Source organism: Xenopus tropicalis, chromosome 3 (assembly GCF_000004195.4).
Source record: "Xenopus tropicalis strain Nigerian chromosome 3, UCB_Xtro_10.0, whole genome shotgun sequence".
Taxonomy (NCBI): domain Eukaryota; kingdom Metazoa; phylum Chordata; class Amphibia; order Anura; family Pipidae; genus Xenopus; species Xenopus tropicalis.
Genome location: NC_030679.2, coordinates 11,847,364 through 11,871,433, shown reverse-complemented (window position 1 = coordinate 11,871,433; position 24,070 = coordinate 11,847,364). Strand labels below are relative to the sequence as shown.

The following is a 24,070-nucleotide window of genomic DNA, read 5'->3' as shown; positions in this document are numbered from 1 at the left end:
TACATCTGAGTACAGGAAAAAAGGCATTTAGAGAAGCCCGTGATAGCACAGATTTGCCATTGGTGATAAATCTCTTCTACCCCAGCAGTTCTCAACCTGTGGGTCGGGACCCATTTAGGGGTGGAACAACCCTTTCACAGGCAGCGCCGGATTTCAAATCCGAGTGCCCGGAGGCCACCCTGCTCAGCCGCCCCCTGCGCATGCGCGTTTGCAACTCACCGCCTAACACCCCCCCCCCAGCGCACGCATGCGCATTTGTGCTCCGTATGGGAGCAGAACTTCGGTGCGGCGGGGTGGCATGCCGCCCCTAAATGTTTGCCGCCCTAGGCCCGGGCCTTTGTGGTCACCTAAGACCATTGGAAAACACATATTTCCGATGGGCTTAGGAATAATATTATGGTTGGGGGTCACCACAACATGAGGAACTGTATTAAAGGCTCGCGGCATTAGGGAGGCTGAGAAGTACTGCTCTACCATAATAACTCAATTTGGAGTTGACCACTTATTTGACTGATATTAGTCTTTAAAATAAGGCTAAGTCTCCGTACCTGTAACCTTATTATGATCAAAAGGGGGTTAACCTTAGCGATGGCTTCCAGGTACCACTACTGTATTGCACATCAGCGCCAAATAAGCCAAACCAAGAGCTCAAACTGAATGTCAGATCCTTCACATAAATCAATGGGGTCTTTTATCATCTAATCGTGGCAATTAAGGCATTAGTACCACTTACTTGCAGGAGAAACTGTTCCTTCTCTGTCTTTATTTGCTGTTCCATCTCTTCATATAAATTCTGTATTTCATCGTCGTAGTTTGCAATTTTTCTGTGGAAAGGAAATTTACAAATATTTCTATTCAGTACTTTTCATACATAACATTTAGATATTTGTCATATATATAAATAATAACAAGGAATAACCAAGGCTGGAACTAGGGCTTAGTTAATCCCATCATTGTTTTCTATTTCACACACTTTCAAGGGGAAGTTAATCCCATCATTGCTTTCTATTTCACACACTTTCAAGGGGAAGTTAATCCAATCATTGCTTTCTATTTCACACACTTTCAAGGGGAAATTAATCCCATCATTGCTTTTTATTTCACACACTTTCAAGGGGAAGTTAATCCCATCGTTATTTTCTATTTCACACACTTTCAAGGGGAAGTTAATCCCATCATTATTTTCTATTTCACACACTTTCAAGGGGGAGTTAATCCCATCATTATTTTCTATTTCACACACTTTCAAGGGGAAGTTAATCCCATCATTGCTGTTTATTTCACACACTTTCAAGTTAAATTAATCCAATCATTGTTTTGTATTTCACGCACTTTCAAGGGGAAGTTAATCCTATCATTGCTTTTTATTTCACACACTTTCAAGGGGGAGTTAATCCCATCATTATTTTCTATTTCACACACTTTCAAGGGGAAATTAATCCCATCATTGCTTTCTATTTCACACACTTTCAAGGGGAAATTAATCCCATCATTGCTTTCTATTTCACACACTTTCAAGGGGGAGTTAATCCCATCATTGCTTTCTATTTCACACACTTTCAAGGGGGAGTTAATCCCATCATTGCTGTTTATTTCACACACTTTCAAGGGCAAGTTAATCCAATCATTGTTTTGTATTTGACACACTTTCAAGGGGAAGTTAATCCAATCATTGCTTTCTATTTCACACACTTTCAAGGGGAAGTTAATCCCATCATTGCTTTCTATTTCACACACTTTCAAGGGGAAATTAATCCCATCATTGCTTTCTATTTCACACACTTTCAAGGGGAAGTTAATCCCATCATTGCTTTCTATTTCACACACTTTCAAGGGGAAATTAATCCCATCATTGCTTTTTATTTCACACACTTTCAAGGGCAAGTTAATCCAATCATTGTTTTGTATTTGACACACTTTCAAGGGGAAGTTAATCCAATCATTGCTTTCTATTTCACACACTTTCAAGGGGAAGTTAATCCAATCATTGCTTTCTATTTCACACACTTTCAAGGGGAAGTTAATCCAATCATTGCTTTCTATTTCACACACTTTCAAGGGGAAGTTAATCCCATCATTGCTTTCTATTTCACACACTTTCAAGGGGAAATTAATCCCATCATTGCTTTCTAGTTTACCCAGTTTCAAGGGGAAATTAATCCCATCATTATTTTCTAGTTTACCCAGTTTCAAGTGAACCTTAAACACATTATTGTTTTGAGTGCCAATGCTCCTAAAATGGCTGCTGGAGCAATTCCTGTTTGGTAAAAATAAAGAGGATTCATGGAAATGATTGGATGTGATTTCTGGACAATTAACTGGATATTTTCGTTCGACCCTACCAACATTATCGCTACATTTAATAAATGCAAGAATGATCGTGTTTTATTCGAAAAAATACCAAGTCAGGCTTATACAAGTTTCAAGGCCAGAAAAATTCTAGTTCTAGTAAATTTTCCCCCAAAAGTTATTACTATAAAAAATAAAAAATATTAATTCCCTCACTGGGTATTAGAAAGGGAGGTTACCCCATATATCGTGGCACAAGTAGTGCTATATTTATGCACAGTGCTGCCCTGAACACTGCCTTCCACCTGCCCCCTCACTAATAAATATATACACAGAAGCTCCTAGGGTTGTTTTCAGTAATTCCCTGTTATAAAGTAAAGCAATAAATAAAATGTTGTCTCTCACTTCTTCAGGGCACATTCCATTTCATTCTTCTCTGCGTTGGCTTCTTGAAGCTGGGAGAATATTCTGATTAGGAATTCTTCAAAACTCGTCAGCAGATGAGGCTCGTCTTTCCTTAGCTCCATCCACAGCTTTTTTATGTGGTTTTCACTGAAACAAAATGAGCAGCAATGTAACGCTATCCCCAAATCATTTTATTGAGGCAGAGTCATGTGGTTCCTTGCACTATGGGTCAGCTCTAAAAGGCCACAATTATACAAATATAAAAGCAAAAGGAATATACTGTATATCATATCTGAATACAAAGATGAGCTCTTCACATACAGACCATAAAATACACAGCAGTGCCCCTAAAACTCTTTTTTGTGTAATTAAATACAATCAAAGCAACTTTCAGTAGGGGGTACATTATCCCTTATAATACATGAGTGATACTCAGAGTTCCCTGTATAACTCAGCCTGCAGCCTTGTGCCTTTATATGGGCACAGAACCCCTCAGTGACTGCTAATATCCTTATCATTTACAGTAGGGGGTACATTATCCCTTATAATACATGAGTGATACTCAGAGTTCCCTGTATAACTCAGCCTGCAGCCTTGTGCCTTTATATGGGCACAGAACCCCTCAGTGACTGCTAATATCCTTATCATTTACAGTAGGGGGTACATTATCCCTTATAATACATGAGTGATACTCAGAGTTCCCTGTATAGCTCAGCCTGCAGCCTTGTGCCTTTATATGGGCACAGAACCCCTTAGTGACTGCTAATATCCTTATCATTTAACGTAGGGGGTACATTACCCCTTATAATACATGAGTGATACTCAGAGTTCCCTGTATAACTCAGCCTGCAGCCTTGTGCCTTTATATGGGCACAGAACCCCTCAGTGACTGCTAATATCCTTATCATTTACAGTAGGGGGTACATTATCCCTTATAATACACGAGTGATACTCAGAGTTCCCTGTATAACTCAGCCTGCAGCCTTGTGCCTTTATATGGGCACAGAACCCCTCAGTGACTGCTAATATCCTTATCATTTACAGTAGGGGGTACATTATCCCTTATAATACATGAGTGATACTCAGAGTTCCCTGTATAACTCAGCCTGCAGCCTTGTGCCTTTATATGGGGGGCACAGAACCCCTCAGTGACGGCTAATATCCTTATCATTTACAGTAGGGGGTACATTATCCCTTATAATACATGAGTGATACTCAGAGTTCCCTGTATAACTCAGCCTGCAGCCTTGTGCCTTTATATGGGCACAGAACCCCTCAGTGACGGCTAATATCCTTATCATTTACAGTAGGGGGTACATTATCCCTTATAATACATGAGTGATACTCAGAGTTCCCTGTATAACTCAGCCTGCAGCCTTGTGCCTTTATATGGGCACAGAACCCCTCAGTGACTGCTAATATCCTTATCATTTACAGTAGGGGGTACATTATCCCTTAAAATACATGACTATAGACTATAACCATATGGTAGAAATCTGTTACTACATAGGAACCTGCCCCCACCCCCCCTTGGGAAAAGTGCATAACATGCTAAAAGTTAACTGATTTTAAGTATGCAATTATAATTCCTTTTTACTATTGTATTAACTAAGAGGAACAAGGTTTCAACTAACTTTATCCATAAAAGCACCACTATAATTTCACAATATATCTTATGTTATCCAGGGCAAACCATTATGTGGGTGCATTCCAAAAAAAAAAGAATAGTTTTCAGCTGAGGCTTACTTTGCCTTTAGCCAAAACATTGTGTATCTAGATGCAATTATTTTCTCTAGAACATCCAAATTACAGTGCATTATAACAAATATAAAAGTGTTCTAATGGATTGGGGTTTAATGACGCTGTTGCTGGCCTCTGCACTTATTTCCCACTGTTTCATTATGTCAAGATTTTCTATACTTCATTTCAGTAGCTGCAGTCTATTAAATATGTGAATTGTACATATTGTGACATCTTTTAATGGATAATAATGAAGCTCATTTGCTTTTTAAAAGTAAAGTACAGCTGTCCCCTGAGGAATTAATTTTCTGAATGGCCACAATTACAAGGTAGAAGCATTTTGTCCTTGTAGAGTGTAAGCTCTTTTGGGCAGGGCTCTCTTCACCTCTTGTATCGGTTACTGATTGCTTTATATGTTACTCTGTATGTCCAATGTATGAAACCCACTTATTGTACAGCGCTGCGGAATATGTTGGCGCTTTATAAATAAATGTTAATAATAATAATAATTTTGTTCTGCCTGTGTTTGGTGGTGCTGTATTCATGGGGACCAGGCAGGGATGATTAACCTGGGTTCAAGTAAAACACAAATAAATAAAATGGTACCTCCCAACAAAGAACTGGGAAAGCAGGGTGCAAAGTACAAAAACTGAATGCAGTCTGCCAATTTGTCTACTGTTTACTTAAATACGGGTATCCAGAAAGTTCTGAATTACGGAAAACCCATCTCCCATAGACTCCATTTTAATCAAATAATTCAGATTTTTTTAAATTGATTCCCTTTTCTCTGTAATAATAAAACAGTACCTGTACTTGATCCCAACTAAGATATAATTACCCCTTATTGGGGCAGAACAGCCCTATTGGGTTTATTTCATGGTTAAATGATTCCCTTTTCTCTGTAATAATAAAACAGTACCTGTACTTGATCCCAACTAAGATATAATTACCCCTTATTGGGGGCAAAACAGCCCTATTGGGTTTATTTCATGGTTAAATGATTCCCTTTTCTCTGTAATAATAAAACAGTACCTGTACTTGATCCCAACTAAGATATAATTACCCCTTATTGGGGCAGAACAGCCCTATTGGGTTTATTTAATGGTTAAATGATTCCCTTTTCTCTGTAATAATAAAACAGTACCTGTACTTGATCCCAACTAAGATATAATTACCCCTTATTGGGGGCAGAACAGCCCTATTGGGTTTATTTAATGGTTAAATGATTCCCTTTTCTCTGTAATAATAAAACAGTACCTGTACTTGATCCCAACTAAGATATAATAACCCCTTATTGGGGCAGAACAGCCCTATTGGGTTTATTTAATGGTTAAATGATTCCCTTTTCTCTGTAATAATAAAACAGTACCTGTACTTGATCCCAACTAAGATATTATATATAATAATGGCCCTGTAAGAATAGTTAATACTTAATTTGAAAAACAAGCAATATCCAACTAAGAATGACAGTGTGCTTAAAGCAATGGCAGTGGGTGCCTTGTAATGAGCAGTTTACCCATTTACTTACTCCTCTAAAAACTTGTTGGCTCCTAACGTGTCAATTAGGTTGTAAAAGTGAGTGTTTTCATCATCCTCAAGCTTGTGAGTGCCTTCCTCCCACTTTATTTCATATTCTTTGTCCATCTCCAGTTCCTCCAGAGGCTCCTCTGCAGCTGATGTATGTGTAGGAATTCTCTCTCCAAAGAGAAACTGACCTGAGATAGAAATCATGTGTTTCTTTATTCCAAAATATTGAAATATTAAAGCAGACATATCCTATAAAAATTATGAATGTACCAGGGAATTATACTCTTCTAGATATAGAAGGATTGTGCTTAAAAATGTTGTGTTTCTGACTGATTTATTGAGAAATTCCACCAAAACCCCACTAGCCCCGCCCATCTGTTCCACTTCCTGCTGGGTGAATTCTCTGGATGAGCTGGGGAGCCGGCGGCCCTCCGTACACTGCACTGTAGGATAGGAACCAATCAGCAGTAGGGATGTAGCGAACACGTTCGCGAACTTACGCCAAAAAGCGTGAATATTCGCGAACTTTGCGAACCCCATAGACTTCAATGGGAAGGCGAACCCCATAGACTTCAATGGGAAGGCGAACCCCATAGACTTCAATGGGAAGGCGAACCCCATAGACTTCAATGGGAAGGCGAACCCCATAGACTTCAATGGGAAGGCGAACCCCATAGACTTCAATGGGAAGGCGAACCCCATAGACTTCAATGGGAAGGCGAACCCCATAGACTTCAATGGGAAGGCGAACCCCATAGACTTCAATGGGAAGGCGAACCCCATAGACTTCAATGGGAAGGCGAACCCCATAGACTTCAATGGGAAGGCGAACCCCATAGACTTCAATGGGAAGGCGAACTCCATAGACTTCAATGGGAAGGCGAACTTTAAAACCTAGAAAAGCCATTTCTGGCCAGAAAACTGATTTTAAATTTGTTTAAAGGGTGCCACGACCTGGACAGGGGCATGCAGGAGGGGGATCAAGGGCAAAAATTTCTCTGAAAAATACTTTGTTGAAAAAGCGTTGCGTAAAAACGGGCAGACCTAGCGGAAATACGCTGCGTTTTTTGCTATTTTGCGCTATTGGCACCATGGAAACGGGATTTGCTTATACCAGTACCAGTATACGCCATGTGTGGTCGTGCTGCGTTTTTTAGGCTGAGAAAAAACGCAGAGAAAAAACGCAGCGAAAAAAAAACGCGGCGAACCCAAATTGCGAATGTACGCGGAAAGTTCGCGAACTTGCGCGTTCGCAAACACCCGATGTTCGCGCGAATTAGTTCGCCGGCGAACAGTTCGCTACATCTTTAATCAGCAGCTAGGCTGACCTGATAGGGAACTGAAGCCTGTCTTTGCTTGTGTAAGTGCAGGGCTGTGATTGGCTCTCCCCCTCCTACTGTGCTTCTGGCAGGGACCGTTAGGACACGCCCACCCTTCATTTCACACACGGACAGAGAAGTGATAGGATCTATAGGGAGCTCCAATAAAGGGGCCATTGTTACAGATAGGGTTAATGTTTAACCTAAAGGGAAACCAGCACCGTATATTATTCATAATTGTCTTTTATTTCCATTAATCCAAAATTTCTACTTGAAATCATCAGTGGAACCGGTAATTATGTTTCATGTTACGGTAACCATTTTCTCTTTCCACAACATTTAATACACTGTAAAATCAGGAATGTTCTGTTCCAGTTCTCAAAATATCCTGAGCATCAATACAGGTCTTAAAGCATCATTTTTTCTGAAACAGACCCACAAAGACTTATAGCTCAACACATTTCACGCCTTAGCAGCGAAGTAACAGCCTAGTGCTGCGCCGTATGGGTCCTATTATCCCATAAATATCAGCTCTGAATCAGGCAAACTTTACGGCTAAAAGTTCTAGACTCCTCTTCAGGCGGAACATTTACTACTGAAGTGTTTTATGGCTCAGTTCCTTATTATAACGGATAATTGGATCAAACTAAGATTTGTTTTGAGACCAACCTTTTTGCACAATACAAAATTATGGGGCCGATTCCCTAAAGGTCGATAACGCTTATCTCATGCTTTTTTGTGTTAAAAATAAGTCCCGATTCATCAAAGTCATTTCGCATGCGTTAAGATGCATATCGAATGCGCAAAAAATCGTTATTTACTTCGCATTGCGTTAATTAGCGAATAGAAATAATACTAACGCATGATTCACAAACGCATATAAAGCATTAAATGTGCTAAATATCGCATTAGTCTGTACGAATATTATCCCCTACTTGGGGCAGGCGGTACTTAAAGGGGAAGGAAAGGCTAATAAAGAGTTAATCCCAAGCTGCAGGCATACCTTCAGTTGTCTCAATAGTGCCCTTAAGTCTCCCCATATTTCTCCCACTCAGATGATCAGAAGCCTCATAGGAAAAAAAACACTGAGCTGTGTAAAGAAGATTCCCATAATGCCTTGCTCCTGCAACGACCCTACGACCAGGACTGTAGGCGGTGCATGTGCACATTTCCCTCTTCAGAACAAGCAGGCGCGGTGCATGTGCACATTTCCCTCTTCAGAACAAGCAGGCGCGGTGCATGTGCACATTTCCCTCTTCAGAACAAGCAGGCGCGGTGCATGTGCACATTTCCCTCTTCAGAACAAGCAGGCGCGCTCCCCTTTCTACAGCGGTGAACCTGTGGCCATTACAGGAGGACGCAGCCGGACAGGAGGGAGCAGTCATCAGCGGGGAGCGAGGAGGGGGTTGTGCTGGTGGACCAAGACCGGAGCAGGTGGGGTGCTGGTGGACCAAGACTGGAGCGGGAATTGGAGTGGAGCGGGGGGGGGGGGGTGTCGCTGGGTTCTGCACAGAATATGCCACAGCTGGACAGGAGGGAGCAGGGGGAGCAGTAAACAGCGGGGAGCGAGGGGGGACCAAGACCAGAGCGGGAATTGGAGTGGAGGGGGGGGCTGCGTTCTGCAGCGGGGGGGGGGGGTGCTGGTGGACCAAGACCGGAGCAGGGGTGGTGCTGGTGGACCAAGACCGGAGCGGGGAGGGCTGCACTGGGTTCTGCACAGTGTAAAGCAGAATATGCCACAGATGGGGGGGGGGGGGGTTTGTTGAGGAGGCATGCGCAGTAGAGATGGTGAGGGAAAGGGTATGGGCATCCTTTTTTAAAGATGGCGGCGCCTTTCACTAAAACAAGTATGTAGGTTCTAGTATGTATATCTCAGTTAATCTTTCATTAGGCAAGCCAGGAATATAGCATTTTGACTTTCCTTGTCCTTTAAAGAAAATTGCGGTTCGTGAGCTTTTGGCAACACAATAAGGGACTTTGCAGTGGGATTTATTCAAGTCTGTGTTGGCCCCAGAGTGATGCAGCCGCCAGTTTGCAGGGAAATGGGCATTTTCAGAACAGTAGTTTTCTGAAAGTAATGGTTACGTGCATAATATCGCGCACAGCGAGAAATAACGCCAGAAAAACGCTCATCGCGAGTTAAATAACGCAAAGAACATCGCTTCTTAGTTATGACGCCTATCCTTTTAGTGAATTGAGCTTTAAGTCGCAAAAAATAAGAAGCGATAACATTTTTAACGCATCCTATAAATCAGTGTTTTTCAACCTTTTTTGGGCAAAGGCACACTTGTTTCATGAAAAAAATCACGAGGCACACCACCATTAGAAAATGTTAAAAAATTTAACTCTGTGCCCAGCAGCAGTGCCCCCCTAGTACATTGGTGCCAAGAGCAGTGCCCCCCTAGTACATTGGTGCCCAGCAGCAGTGCCCCCCTAGTACATTGGTGCCCAGCAGCAGTGCCCCCCTAGTACATTGGTGCCCAGCAGCAGTGCCCCCCTAGTACATTGGTGCCAAGAGCAGTGCCCCCCCTAGTACATTGGTGCCCAGCAGCAGTGCCCCCCAGTACATTGGTGCCAAGAGCCAGCCCCCCTAGTACATTGGTGCCCAGCAGCAGTGCCCCCATAAGTCAGTGTGCCCCATGGCCCCCCCTAATACATTGGTGCCCAGCAGCATTTTACTTCTGCTCTTCGGCGGCTTCTCCGGTGGCTTCAGCAGCATCTTCGTATCCCTCAGGCGCGCCGCCTCTTCGCTTCTGCCTACACGCGACCGCACACAGGCCCTTTTATAACGTTGCGCCCCGTGCGTACTGACGTCACCCGTACACACGGGGCGCAACCAATGACAGGGCCCGGATTTTATTGAAAGGAAAAATTGCGGCCCTGCCTACGGCACACCAGTCAGCATCTCGCGGCACACTAGAACAGTGGTTGAAAAACGCTGCTATAAATAGCGCTTGTTTAAACGACCTTTAGTGAATCGGCCCCTATGTGTTTTTACACAAAAGTCTTTGTGCCCACACAGCTTATAGGGAACAGTGTATGTATGGTCACTTTTGGTTTCCTGGCAGTATGTTTGTATTTATATGACCAATGTGACTTCCCCTGGAAGTGTCCAGATATCTGAATGTTTGTAGATCACTTACTAAATCCTGTAGTGAATTCTTCCAAGGTGAGATAGCCATTGCCATCAGCATCCAAAGTATCAAACACCTTCTCCAGTTCATCCAGGCTCAGTGGAAGCTCACCGTGAAGCCTCTGAAAGAAATTGATTCAGACTCATTTAAACACTGTGGCTTTGCTACTTATCCATAGGATGCTGGACTACAGCAGATAGCACTGGTACAAAATAGAACCAATTGCCCCCATAAACAGTACCCCCCATAGACAGTAGCCCCCACACAAAGTGCCCCCAATTGCCTCATACACAGTACCCCCCATAGACAGTAGCCCCCACACAAAGTGCCCCCAATTGCCTCATACACAGTACCCCCCATAGACAGTAGCCCCCACACAAAGTGCCCCCAATTGCCTCATACACAGTACCCCCCATAGACAGTAGACCCCACACACAGTGCCCCATAGAAAGTACCCCCAATTGCCCCCATAAACAGTACCCTCCTCCATAGACAGTAGCCCCCACACACAGTGCCCCCAATTGCCTCATACACAGTACCCCCCATAGACAGTAGCCCCCATACACAGTGCCCCCAATTGCCCCCATAGAAAGTACCCCAAATTTCCCCCATAAACAGTGCCCCCAATTGCCCCCATAAACAGTACCCCCCATAGACAGTAGCCCCCACATAATGTGCCCCCAATTGCCTCATACACAGTACCCCCCATAGACAGTAGACCCCACACACAGTGCCCCATAGAAAGTACCTCCAATTGCCCCCATAAACAGTACCCTCCTCCATAGACAGTAGCCCCCACACACAGTGCCCCCAATTGCCTCATACACAGTACCCCCCATAGACAGTAGCCCCCATACACAGTGCCCCCAATTGCCCCCATAGAAAGTACCCCCAATTGCCCCCATAAACAGTACCCTCCTCCATAGACAGTAGCCCCCACACACAGTGCCCCCAATTGCCTCATACACAGTACCCCCCATAGACAGTAGCCCCCACACAAAGTGCCCCCAATTGCCTCATACACAGTACCCCCCATAGACAGTAGCCCCCACACACAGTGCCCCCATACAAAGTACCCCAAATTTCCCCCATAAACAGTGCCCCCAATTGCCTCATACACACTACCCCCCATAGACAGTAGCCAGCCCGCACAGTGCCCCCAATTGCCCCCACAGAAAGTACCCCCAACAGACCAGTTGATCGTCGGCGCCTCCTTCTCTCTTATGCGCAACAGGCACTTCTATAAGGTTGCGCCTCGTCACTGACGTGTGACGTCATACGCACGGGCGCAACCTTATAAAAGGGCCTGTTGCCGCGGCATAAGCGAGAAGGAGCCGCTGGCGAAGACTGGGTATGTTGTTGCGCAGAGTGCGCACTCTGCGTAGGGAGCGGCGGTACTGTCTGGGTGCCCCCCTGGGAGTTGGTGCCCTACGCAGAGTGCGTACTCTGCGTATAGGGAGCGGCGGTACTGCACTGGTAAACAGGATTGAAAATATTTGGAGTTGTGCATTTGTGAAGATTTTCATTCATCCAGGTCATGGTATATCTGTAGTAATAAGTCAAATCAACTGGACTTGCTGTGTATTATTTCCATCTGGCTTTCTCAGTTCAGAATGACTTGTACCAAGTTCTTTCTGGAATAAATACCCTGGAATGTTGCTTCAGTCAGCATAATCATAACCAGCATGGGGTCAGGGATCTCATAATGGTACGGTGTTGATTGTATTACCATGACTGGAGCTTTGAGGTGTTATTAACTTGTGCCAAAACAGCATTGTATGTGGCAGACAATAGATGTTGCACCCCCTGCCTCTATTTAAACTTGTTTTTCTGCTTTAAAGGAACAGTAACACCAAAAAATGAAAGTGTAAAAAACTAACTAAAATATAATGTGCTGCTGCCCTGCACTGGTAAGGGCTCTGGCACACGGGGAGATTAGTCGCCCGCGACAAATCTCCCTTGTCACGGGCGACTAATCTCCCCGAACTACCATGCCACCGGCAAACATGTAAGTCGCCGGTGGGATGGTACACACTGCGCAGGCGATTTCGGCAAAACGCGCCGCCACGTGAGCCATCCCACCGGCGACTTACATGTTCGCCGGTGGGATGCCAACTAATGGCAACTCGGGGAGATTATTCGCCCGCGAACAGGGAGATTTGTCGCGGGCGACTAATCTCCCCGTGTGCCAGAGCCCTAAAAGTTGTGTGTTTACTTCAGAAAGTCTACTATAATTTATATAAATAAGCTGCTATGTAGCTATGGGGGCAGCCGTTCCTGCACTGGTACAGCTGGGGTGTTTGCTACAGAAACCCTACTATAGTTTATATAAATACCCCGCTGTGTAGCCCCAGGGGCAGCCGTTCCTGCACTGGTACAGCTGGGGTGTTTGCTACAGAAACCCTACTATAGTTTATATAAATACCCCGCTGTGTAGCCCCGGGGGCAGCCATTCCTGCACTGGTACAGCTGGGGTGTTTGCTACAGAAACCCTACTATAGTTTATATAAATACCCCGCTGTGTAGCCCCGGGGGCAGCCGTTCCTGCACTGGTACAGCTGGGGTGTTTGCTACAGAAACCCTACTATAGTTTATATAAATACCCCGCTGTGTAGCCCCGGGGGCAGCCGTTCCTGCACTGGTACAGCTGGGGTGTTTGCTACAGAAACCCTACTATAGTTTATATAAATACCCCGCTGTGTAGCCCCGGGGGCAGCCGTTCCTGCACTGGTACAGCTGGGGTGTTTGCTACAGAAACCCTACTATAGTATATATAAATACCCCTCTGTGTAGCCCCGGGGGCAGCCATTCCTGCACTGGTACAGCTGGGGTGTTTGCTACAGAAACCCTACTATAGTTTATATAAATACCCCGCTGTGTAGCCCCGGGGGCAGCCGTTCCTGCACTGGTACAGCTGGGGTGTTTGCTACAGAAACCCTACTATAGTTTATATAAATACCCCGCTATGTAGCCCCGGGGGCAGCCATTCCTGCACTGGTACAGCTGGGGTGTTTGCTACAGAAACCCTACTATAGTTTATATAAATACCCCGCTGTGTAGCCCCGGGGGCAGCCATTCCTGCACTGGTACAGCTGGGGTGTTTGCTACAGAAACCCTACTATAGTTTATATAAATACCCTGCTGTGTAGCCCCGGGGGCAGCCATTCCTGCACTGGTACAGTGATAATAAAACAGTACCTGTACTTGATCCCAACTAAGATATAATTACCCCTTATTGGGGGCAGAACAGCCCTATTGGGTTTATTTAATGGTTAAATGATTCCCTTTTCTCTGTAATAATAAAACAGTACATGTACTTGATCCCAACTAAGATATAATTACCCCTTATTGTGGGCAGAACAGCCCTATTGGGTTTATTTAATGGTTAAATGATTCCCTTTTCTCTGTAATAATAAAACAGTACCTGTACTTGATCCCAACTAAGATATAATTACCCCTTATTGGGGGCAGAACAGCCCTATTGGGTTTATTTAATGGTTAAATGATTCCCTTTTCTCTGTAATAATAAAACAGTACCTGTACTTGATCCCAACTAAGATATAATTACCCCTTATTGGGGGCAGAACAGCCCTATTAGGTTTATTTAATGGTTAAATGATTCCCTTTTCTCTGTAATAATAAAACAGTACCTGTACTTGATCCCAACTAAGATATAATTACCCTTATTGGGGGCAGAACAGCCCTATTGGGTTTAATTAGTGTTTTATAAATTTTTTAGTAGACTTAAGGTATGGAGATCCAAATTACGGAAAGACCCCTTATCCGGAAAACCCCAGGTCCCGAGCATTCTGGATAACGGGTCCCATACCTGTACATTTCCTGTTTTTGATTAGAAATTCTGTACAGCTCATAGCCATATAATTGTCACATACAAACATTAAATACATTTCTATAAAATAAATATTTACCTAAATGTTTTAAATCAAAATCTCAATAAGTTATATATAATAATAATGATAATAATAATAATAATATATGATCTGATTAATGTTCCAAAATAGATTTTGTTATCTGATTTTTGAAACTAGCGCTTACTAGTGGCTGAAACTGATGACTGCTGATTGATCAAACAGCTTCAAATTGTTGGCAGGCCAACAAGATCAAAATGAAGTTGACGAGCACATTCAGAAATACCTGCATGTCTCTTCGTGTAATGAAACCTTTGTCTTCGATGTCACAGATCTGAAAAAACTCATGGGCTTTTCCCAACATGCCGTCCTGTCCCGTGTCCTGTTCTTCTGCCATCTTGCCCCGAGGATTACCATCTGCAGTTGAGTTCCCATGATCTTGTGGATCACCTCGAAGTGGTGTAGTGTTTGTCAGAGATGCCATGGTCCAGTGCTCCGTGCCTCTGTACGTTTCCAACCCCGGTGAGCAACCTGTATGTTGAAGGTAATGAAAGAAAGTGCATCAGAGACTCTCAATGATGCGCCTCGCCATCACTTAGCAACCGCCTCCTTAATTAGCCACCAAAGCCTAGGAAGAGAAAAGGGCTTTTTGAAAAAAAATATCCTTGCCTAATTCTGTTTTGTTAACAAACCGGACAAGCGCACACAACAAACACAACTAGCGCACAAAGAGGCACGCAATGAGTCCCTCCAGTAATGACTGAGCATCTGGAAAGGAACAGTGTCTTCTGGATATTATTATTATTATTAACATTTATTTATAAAGCGCCAACATATCCCGCAGCGCTGTACAATAAATGGGTTACATACATTGGCCATACAGAGTAACATATAAAGCAATCAATAACCGATACAAGAGGTGAAGAGAGCCCTGCCCAAAAGAGCTTACAATCTACAAGGAGACATACAGAGTAACATATAAAGCAACCAATAACCAATACAAGAGGTGAAGAGAGCCCTGCCCAAAAGAGCTTACACTCTACAATGAGACATACAGAGTAACATATAAAGCAACCAATAACCAATACGAGAGGTGAAGAGAGCCCTGCCCAAAAGAGCTTACAATCTACAAGGAGACATACAGAGTAACATATAAAGCAACCAATAACCAATACAAGAGGTGAAGCGAGCCCTGCCCAAAAGAGCTTACAATCTACAAGGAGTAACATATAAAGCAATCAGTAACCGATACAGGAGGGGAAGAGAGCCCTGCCCAAAAGAGCTTACAATCTACAAGGAGACATACAGAGTAACATATAAAGCAATCAATAACCGATACAGGAGGTGAAGAGAGCCCTGCCCAAAAGAGCTTACACTCTACAAATATATATTCTAGATATATTTCATATTTCAGTTTCATCTCTTACACCTTTATTTCATGTAAATGCGTTTGACTATTTAATTTATTGAATTCTATTTAGAAATAACATTATAAATCATCAAAACTGTAAAAAAATAGCAATTATTTTGCCCCGTCCAAACTAAGTTCACCCACATAAGAGGCATGTTTATTAAGAAAAGTATCAAATGAAAAAAATCTCCATCATTTGAGATGTGGGAGTTTAAACAGGGTTGGGGGTCGCCACAACATGAGGAACTTTATTAAAGGGTCGCGGCATTAGGGAGGTTGGGAACCACAGTTTAAACAGGGCAAGTTGCCATGTAATTGTTAATGGGAGGTATGTATTCAACATTCAAAATGCCATCACCAAGGCCTCTGGCCCTGCATATTGGCTCAGAATTCAAGACCTGGGTTCAATGTCTGATTTTAGTTCTTAGTTTCTAAAGGTGGCCATACACGTTGATGCGGTCCCCGAACCGACTGCACCACCCCAGGGCCAAACGATCGAATTCGCCTACATGCCCCCCCGATATCGCCCACCCGTAAGTGGGGGATATCGGGTGAAGATCCGCTCGCTTGGCGACATCGCCAAGCGAGCGGATCTGCCCGTGTATGGCCAGCTTAAGTTCCGACTGTTAAAACCTGCAATTATTTCTTTTAAAATATGGTAAAGATCCATTCTTTTTTCTCTCAAATGACTCAGGAGACACTCATTCATGCCACCATACTATCTCACTAAGACTAATAAAAACTAATACTAACCAGCCACACAGTTTCCCACCTCTGTCCCCTTTAATCCATCTTAAACTCTGCTTCTAGAATCTTTCCTTTGCTTCCCCTCATTTATCAAATCATTCAAATGTAATTTAGTATACTGAAGACCCTAAGGCAAGGGCATCCAACTGTGGGGAGTCCCTGTAGGGCTTGCAAAGCAGTGGATGGGGGGTCACAGCCAAAAAGCAATTGGTGTAAATATGCAATAAGGATTAATTATATATCAGTTGGGATCAAGTAAAGGTACTGTTTTATTATTACAGAGAAAAGGGAATCATTTAACCATTAAATAAACCCAATAGGGCTGTTCTGCCCCAATAAGGGGTAATTATATCTTAGTTGGGATCAAGTACAGGTACTGTTTTATTATTACAGAGAAAAGGGAATCATTTAACCATTAAATAAACCCAATAGGGCTGTTCTGCCCCAATAAGGGGTAATTATATCTTAGTTGGGATCAAGTACAGGTACTGTTTTATTATTACAGAGAAAAGGGAATCATTTAACCATGAAAAAAACCCAATAGGGCTGTTCTGCCCCAATAAGGGGTAATTATATCTTAGTTGGGATCAAGTACAGGTCCTGTTTTATTATTACAGAGAAAAGGGAATCATTTAACCATTAAATAAACCCAATAGGGCTGTTCTGCCCCCAATAAGGGGTAATTATATCTTAGTTGGGATCAAGTACAGGTACTGTTTTATTATTACAGAGAAAAGGGAATCATTTAACCATTAATTAAACCCAATAGGGCTGTTCTGCCCCCAATAAGGGGTAATTATATCTTAGTTGGGATCAAGTTCAAGGTACTTGAATGGGATACACGAATCCAGGATGTGGTTTGGGATTCGGGCAAGATTCAGCCTTTTTTCAGCAGGATACAGATTCACACAAATGTATTCCTCTGGCCGAAGCAAATACGACTCTTTAAACATTTTTAACTACATGCTTTGCACTTTGTGTTTAGCCCATTATTATACTAAATTGCATATACAAATTAGGATTCACTTCGGTATTCGGCTGAATCTTCCGCAAAAGATTCAGGGTTTCGCTGGATCCTAAAATTGTGGATTCAGCACATCTCTAAAATTATTTGATAACAATGGAGTCTATCGGATGTGGCCTTCCCGTTTTTCAGAGCTTTCTGGATAAGAGGTTTCTGGATAATGGATCCCATTAATGTGAGCTTAAAAAAGATCACATTTAGGGGCCCATTCGTGAAATGATGATTTTTTTTCCCAAAAAAGAAAAACACATTTTTTTCTAATTTTTAGAACTTTTCGTAATGACCACGATAATATCGTTAAAATTGCAAGACTTTTTCGTGGTTTTCGTTACCTTTTAACAAAAAAGTAATATTTTTCGCAAACACAACAACCATTTCGGAATTCATTCAAGCTTCGGTATGGTGACTTCGTTTGGAGCTGCAGAGTGCCATTGAGCCCTATGGGAGACTTTCCTTGGGCCGGGTTGGAGCTGCAGAGTGCCATTGAGCCCTATGGGAGACTTTCCTTGGGCCGGGTTGGAGCTGCAGAGTGCCATTGAGCCCTATGGGAGACTTTCCTTGGGCCGCGGGTTGGAGCTGCAGAGTGCCATTGAGCCCTATGGGAGACTTTCCTTGGGCCAGGTTGGAGCTGCAGAGTGCCATTGAGCCCTATGGGAGACTTTCCTTGGGCCAGGTTGGAGCTGCAGAGTGCCATTGAGCCCTATGGGAGGCTTTCCTTGGGTTGGGTTGGAGCTGCAGAGTGCCATTGAGCCCTATGGGAGACTTTCCTTGGGCCGGGTTGGAACTGCAGAGTGCCATTGAGCCCTATGGGAGGCTTTCCTTGGGCCGGGTTGCAGCTGCAGAGTGCCATTGAGCCCTATGGGAGACTTTCCTTGGGCCGGGTTGGAGCTGCAGAGTGCCATTGAGCCCTATGGGAGGCTTTCCTTGGGCCGGGTTGGAGCTGCAGAGTGCCATTGAGCCCTATGGGAGACTTTCCTTGGGCCGGGTTGGAGCTGCAGAGTGCCATTGAGCCCTATGGGAGACTTTCCTTGGGCCGGGTTGGAGCTGCAGAGTGCCATTGAGCCCTATGGGAGACTTTCCTTGGGCCGGGTTGAAGCTGCAGAGTGCCATTGAGCCCTATGGGAGACTTTCCTTGGCCGGGTTGGAGCTGCAGAGTGCCATTGAGCCCTATGGGAGACTTTCCTTGGGCCGGGTTGGAGCTGCAGAGTGCCATTGAGCCCTATGGGAGACTTTCCTTGGGCCGGGTTGGAGCTGCAGAGTGCCATTGAGCCCTATGGGAGACTTTCCTTGGGCCGGGTTGGAGCTGCAGAGTGCCATTGAGCCCTATGGGAGACTTTCCTTGGGCCGGGTTGGAGCTGCAGAGTGCCATTGAGCCCTATGGGAGACTTTCCTTGGGCCGGGTTGGAGCTGCAGAGTGCCATTGAGCCCTATGGGAGACTTTCCTTGGGCCGGGTTGGAGCTGCAGAGTGCCATTGAGCCCTATGGGAGACTTTCCTTGGGCCGGGTTGGAGCTGCAGAGTGCCATTGAGCCCTATGGGAGACTTTCCTTGGGCCGGGTTGGAGCTGCAGAGTGCCATTGAGCCCTATGGGAGACTTTCCTTGGGCCGGGTTGGAGCTGCAGAGTTGCCATTGAGCCCTATGGGAGACTTTCCTTGGGTCGGGTTGGAGCTGCAGAGTGCCATTGAGCCCTATGGGAGACTTTCCTTGGGCCGGGTTGGAGCTGCAGAGTGCCATTGAGCCCTATGGGAGACTTTCCTTGGGCCGGGTTGGAGCTGCAGAGTGCCATTGAGCCCTATGGGGAGGCTTTCCTAGGGCCGGGTTGGAGCTGCAGAGTGCCATTGAGCCCTATGGGAGACTTTCCTTGGGCCGGGTTGAAGCTGCAAGAGTGCCATTGAGCCCTATGGGAGGACTTTCCTTGGGCCGGGTTGGAGCTGCAGAGTGCCATTGAGCCCTATGGGAGACTTTCCTTGGGCCGGGTTGGAGCTGCAGAGTGCCATTGAGCCCTATGGGAGACTTTCCTTGGGCCGGGTTGGCGCTGCAGAGTGCCATTGAGCCCTATGGGAGACTTTCCTTGGGCCGGGTTGGCCGCTGCAGAGTGCCATTGAGCCCTATGGGAGACTTTCCTTGGGCCGGGTTGGAGCTGCAGAGTGCCCATTGAGCCCTATGGGAGACTTTCCTTGGGCCGGGTTGGCGCTGCCAGAGTGCCATTTGAGCCCTATGGAGACTTTCCTTGGGCCGGGTTGGAGCTGCAGAGTGCCATTGAGCCCTATGGGAGGACTTTCCTTGGGCCGGGTTGGAGCTGCAGATGTCCATTGAGCCCTATGGGAGACTTTCCTTGGGCCGGGTTGGAGCTGCAGAGTGCCATTGAGCCCTATGGGAGACTTTCCTTGGGCCGGGTTGGAGCTGCAGAGTGCCATTGAGCCCTATGGGAGACTTTCCTTGGGCCGGGTTGGAGCTGCAGATGTCATTGAGGCCCTATGGGAGACTTTCCTTGGGCCGGGTTGGAGCTGCAGAGTGCCATTTGAACCCTATGGGAGACTTTCCTTGGGCCGGGTTGGAGCTGCAGAGTGCCATTGAGCCCTATGGGAGGCTTTCCTTGGGCCGGGTTGGAGCTGCAGAGTGCCATTGAGCCCTATGGGAGACTTTCCTTGGGCCGGGTTGGAGCTGCAGAGTGCCATTGAGCCCTATGGGAGGCTTCCAAAATCATGCACTGAAGGATCAAAGTCCGAAAGGTTTTCACGCAGTTTATGAGTTTTACTCCTGGACCCCCTGAAAGCACAAGGTTAGATTTCTCTATAGTTACACCCCTGAATCTCTGGTTATAGGGCTATATCAACAGGTATGAAGTGCTACAAAGGATGTATACAGTGGCGGATTAATGATATGTGGGGCCTCTAGGCTACACTTTATGCATGCCCCCCTTATAGGATATATATGTGGAGACACAGATACAGCACAGACCACAGTCAGCAGGCAAAGCAAGGGGTCCATGTAATCAGGGGCCCATCTACTCTCTTTTACTTATTATTATTTGTGCTGGGCAAATCAGTTGGGTGCACCTTTGCACTCCCCCATTACCAATATATATAGGACATTAATACATTCTGTGCATTAAGCTACCAAGGTATGCCCTCCCCTTTGAGCAACTCCCCCCAAATGTTTTTTTTTTTAACCTTGAAAGCAAGTCAGTTACAGGTAAAACTTAGTCCCTTTGTTAAATGTATATCGAAGTAGTCAAAAGTGAGTGTAGGACTGGCCAGACCAGGCATGACTTTGACATAGTTGGCCAACTTGAATATATTGCAATATATGGACAAACAATCCCTGTTTTGCTCAAAGGGGAGGGTATACCTAGGTAGCTTAATGCACAGAATGTCTTAATGTCCTATATATATTGGTAATGGGGGAGTTTCAAGGACCTCTTGTTGTCTGTATGAACAGCCTCATTGCACTCACGCCTAATGGTTTAAAATTTAGGGCCGTGACACACGGGGAGATTAGTCGTGCCGCGACAAATCTCCCTTGTCATGGCGATAAATCTCCCCGCAATGCCATCCCACCGGCTAGAATGTAAATCACCAGTGGGATGGCATACTCAGAGCCGCAATTTGCCAAATTCACCAAAGTTGCCTTGAGAGGAAACTTCGGTGACTTCAGCAAATCTCCCCGTGTGTCATGGCCTTTAGTGGTGAGTACAACTTTCCCTTGTTTGCTTGTTTAATATACATCTGTAGACAGAAAAGTTTCCCAATAAAGCCCCATTTCCGAGCATAAAACCAACAATATTTTTTTTCTGTCAATTGCCCTGGACATGTCCAAAAATGTCAAGATGCTCTCAAGATTGCTGCAAAGTGACCTAACCCCAATGTACCTTCAGAACAATGCAAGTAATGATACGAGGGAAAACATTTTGGGAGGGAACCTTGAATTAACAAACCAAAAATAAAGAACAGGAAAATATTCAGTCAATCTGTGTCCTTATTTGAAGGGCTGAACCACAATAAGAACATGAACAAGAAATATGAAATCAGTGAATATTATGTTTGTATGTTTTTTTCTGTTAAGTACGGCTCTCAGGTTTGTACCCGTACCAGTTTGTGGCTGAGCATAAGTGGAACCTCCGAATTAATGAATTATAAAGGTCATATTTAGTGATGGGCAAAATGTTTCGCCAGACATGGATTCGCGGCGAATTTCCACATTTTGCCATTGCGGGATTGTTTTGCGGAAGGAATGAAAAAATTTGCAACGGAAAAATTCGCTGCGCGTCCAAAAATTGTCGCGGGCATCAAAAGAATAGTCGCGGCATCAAAATAAATAGTTGGGCCGTCAAAATAAATAGTCGCAACGTCAAAATAAATAGTTGCAGCGTCAAAGAATAGTCGCGCGTCAAAAGAATAGTCGCAGTGTCAAAATAATTAGTCACAGCGTCAAAATAAATAGTTGCGCGTCAAAATAAATAGTCGCGCATCAAAAGAATAGTTGTGGGCGTCAAAGAATAGTCTTGGGCGTCAAAGAATAGTCGCGGCGTCAAAATAAATAGTCACGGTGTCAAAATAGATAGTTGCGCATCAAAAGAATAGTCGTGGGCATCAAAGAATAGTCGCGGCGTCAAAATAAATAGTCACGGTGTCAAAATAAATAGTTGCGCATCAAAAGAATAGTCGTGGGCGTCAAAGAATAGTCGCGGCGTCAAAATAAATAGTCATGGTGTCAAAATAAATAGTTGCGCATCAAAAGAATAGTCGTGATCATCAAAGAATAGTCGCGGCGTAAAAAAAAATAGTCACAGCGTCAAAATAAATAGTTGCGCGTCAAAAGAATAGTCGCGGGTGTCAAAATAAATAGTCGCGGCGTCAAAAGAATAGTCGCGGCGTCAAAATAAATAGTCGCACGTCAAAAGAATAGTCGTGGGCGTCAAAAGAATAGTCGTGGGTGTCAAAGAATAGTCGTGGGTGTCAAAGAATAGTCGCGGCGTCAAAATAAATAGTCGCGCGTCAAAAGAATAGTTGCGGGCGACAATTTTTTTTACATGCGTCATTTTTGCCATTTCGCAGATTCGCTCATCACTAGTCATATTGGTATAACACTACCCACAATTCTTAAATGTGCTCCATACGGATCATTTCCCATACGGATCATTTCCCATACGGATCATTTCCCATACGGATCATTTCCCATACGGATCATTTCCCTTACGGATCATTTCCCATACGGATCATTTCCCATACGGATCATTTCCCATACAGATCATTTCCCATACGGATCATTTCCCATACAGATCATTTCCCATACAGATAATGCTGAAGTGCAAATATATATCAATATATAAAAAGGAGCTTCGTTTTGTATTTTTGTTAGAAGGACATCATCCAGGAATGGCATATTTTTGCCGCACAGTAAATATACAGTAGATACAAGTGTACGGGCCGGCTGGGTCTCCGCTGACAGCAAGATTGCCGGAAAAGAGAGTCAAAAAATATGTTTAAGATAAAAGCAATTTAATATGGCAGAGGACAACATAGGGTATAAAACTCAAGATTTTTGCTTGAACAAATCAGTATTTATATTGGGGGTTTGGATATGATGGTTTAACTCAGAGACAGAGATGTACCACAGGGCCAGGTGCAATTTTATTTTTATAAGAAAAACATTATTTTATGGTTTATCATGAAAAAGAACATGTGATAAACAGTTTTTCTCATCGAATTGCATCCGGTTCTACGGTTCTGGAATTGAATCTGGATGAATCTTATTATTTCTGGTTAGAATGGGTTTAGTGATCCCCAACCTGTGGTTCGTAAGCACCCCCTCTGCTGTTGCTCTCCGTGGCCCCAAAGCAGGTGCTAATTGTAATAACTCAGGTGTTTTGGAAAGTTTTAGAGGCATAAAGACACTAGTTTACATGGGGCTATGAAACATCCAATCACAGCACTTATTTGGCACCCCCGGGGACTTTTTTAATGCTTGTGTGGCTCCCCAACACCTTTTGATGCTTGTGTGACTCACAGGTAAAAAAGAAAAGGTTGGGGATCTCTGGGTTAGAGTGTCAGGGGCTTTTGACTGGAGAAGTCTGCATTTTAAGTTAACCAACCTAGTTTTGCAAATATGCTTTAACTCTTTTAAAAGAACAAAAAATGTATTTTACCTCTGGTTTTCTTCTTCTCTGCATTTATAATCCTCCCATTATATCTATCTATTTGATAATAATCATCTCTTTATCTGTGCCTTCAGCTTTCCTCATCCTACGTTCCTCTTCTTTCCGTCTGCCAGTTTCTTCTCTATATTTCATCCCCCAGACACGTGCCATTCTCTTCTAAGCCAACTTTTGCAGTTCTCCATCCTCTGCTCCCCCAAAGTGTCATTTTCCATTTTCATGTTTCCTCCTGCTATTCTCCCTTCCACCCTCCTTCTTTCCACAACTCTTTCTTCTCTATGGTTTTCTCTCCCTTCTTCTGCCCCTTGACTACAACAATCTTGCTTCAACCCTTTAACCCTTTCCCTTTTGAGGTTCAGAGCAGTGCCCCCATGCCTGTCGGAGAGCACTGCTCTTAAGTAATACATAATATTAATGAAATCTTTACCGTTAAACGGCTGTGCCTGTA

The 24,070-nt window shown here is 44.2% G+C and overlaps 1 protein-coding gene across 1 annotated transcript in view; it reads right to left on the bottom strand.

The window, feature by feature from the left end:
- The window catches only part of cracr2a (calcium release activated channel regulator 2A), a 99,162-nt gene that overhangs the window by 39,876 nt on the left and 35,216 nt on the right, over positions 1–24,070 (bottom strand). The window contains exons 2-6 of the mRNA XM_031898109.1: positions 14,570–14,814; positions 10,424–10,535; positions 5,963–6,149; positions 2,695–2,841; positions 734–824 (exon numbers count right to left, since the gene is read on the bottom strand). Coding sequence (XP_031753969.1) covers positions 734–824; positions 2,695–2,841; positions 5,963–6,149; positions 10,424–10,535; positions 14,570–14,767 — 735 coding nt within the window. The 5' untranslated portion in view covers positions 14,768–14,814. The remainder of the gene's footprint in view (positions 1–733; positions 825–2,694; positions 2,842–5,962; positions 6,150–10,423; positions 10,536–14,569; positions 14,815–24,070) is intronic.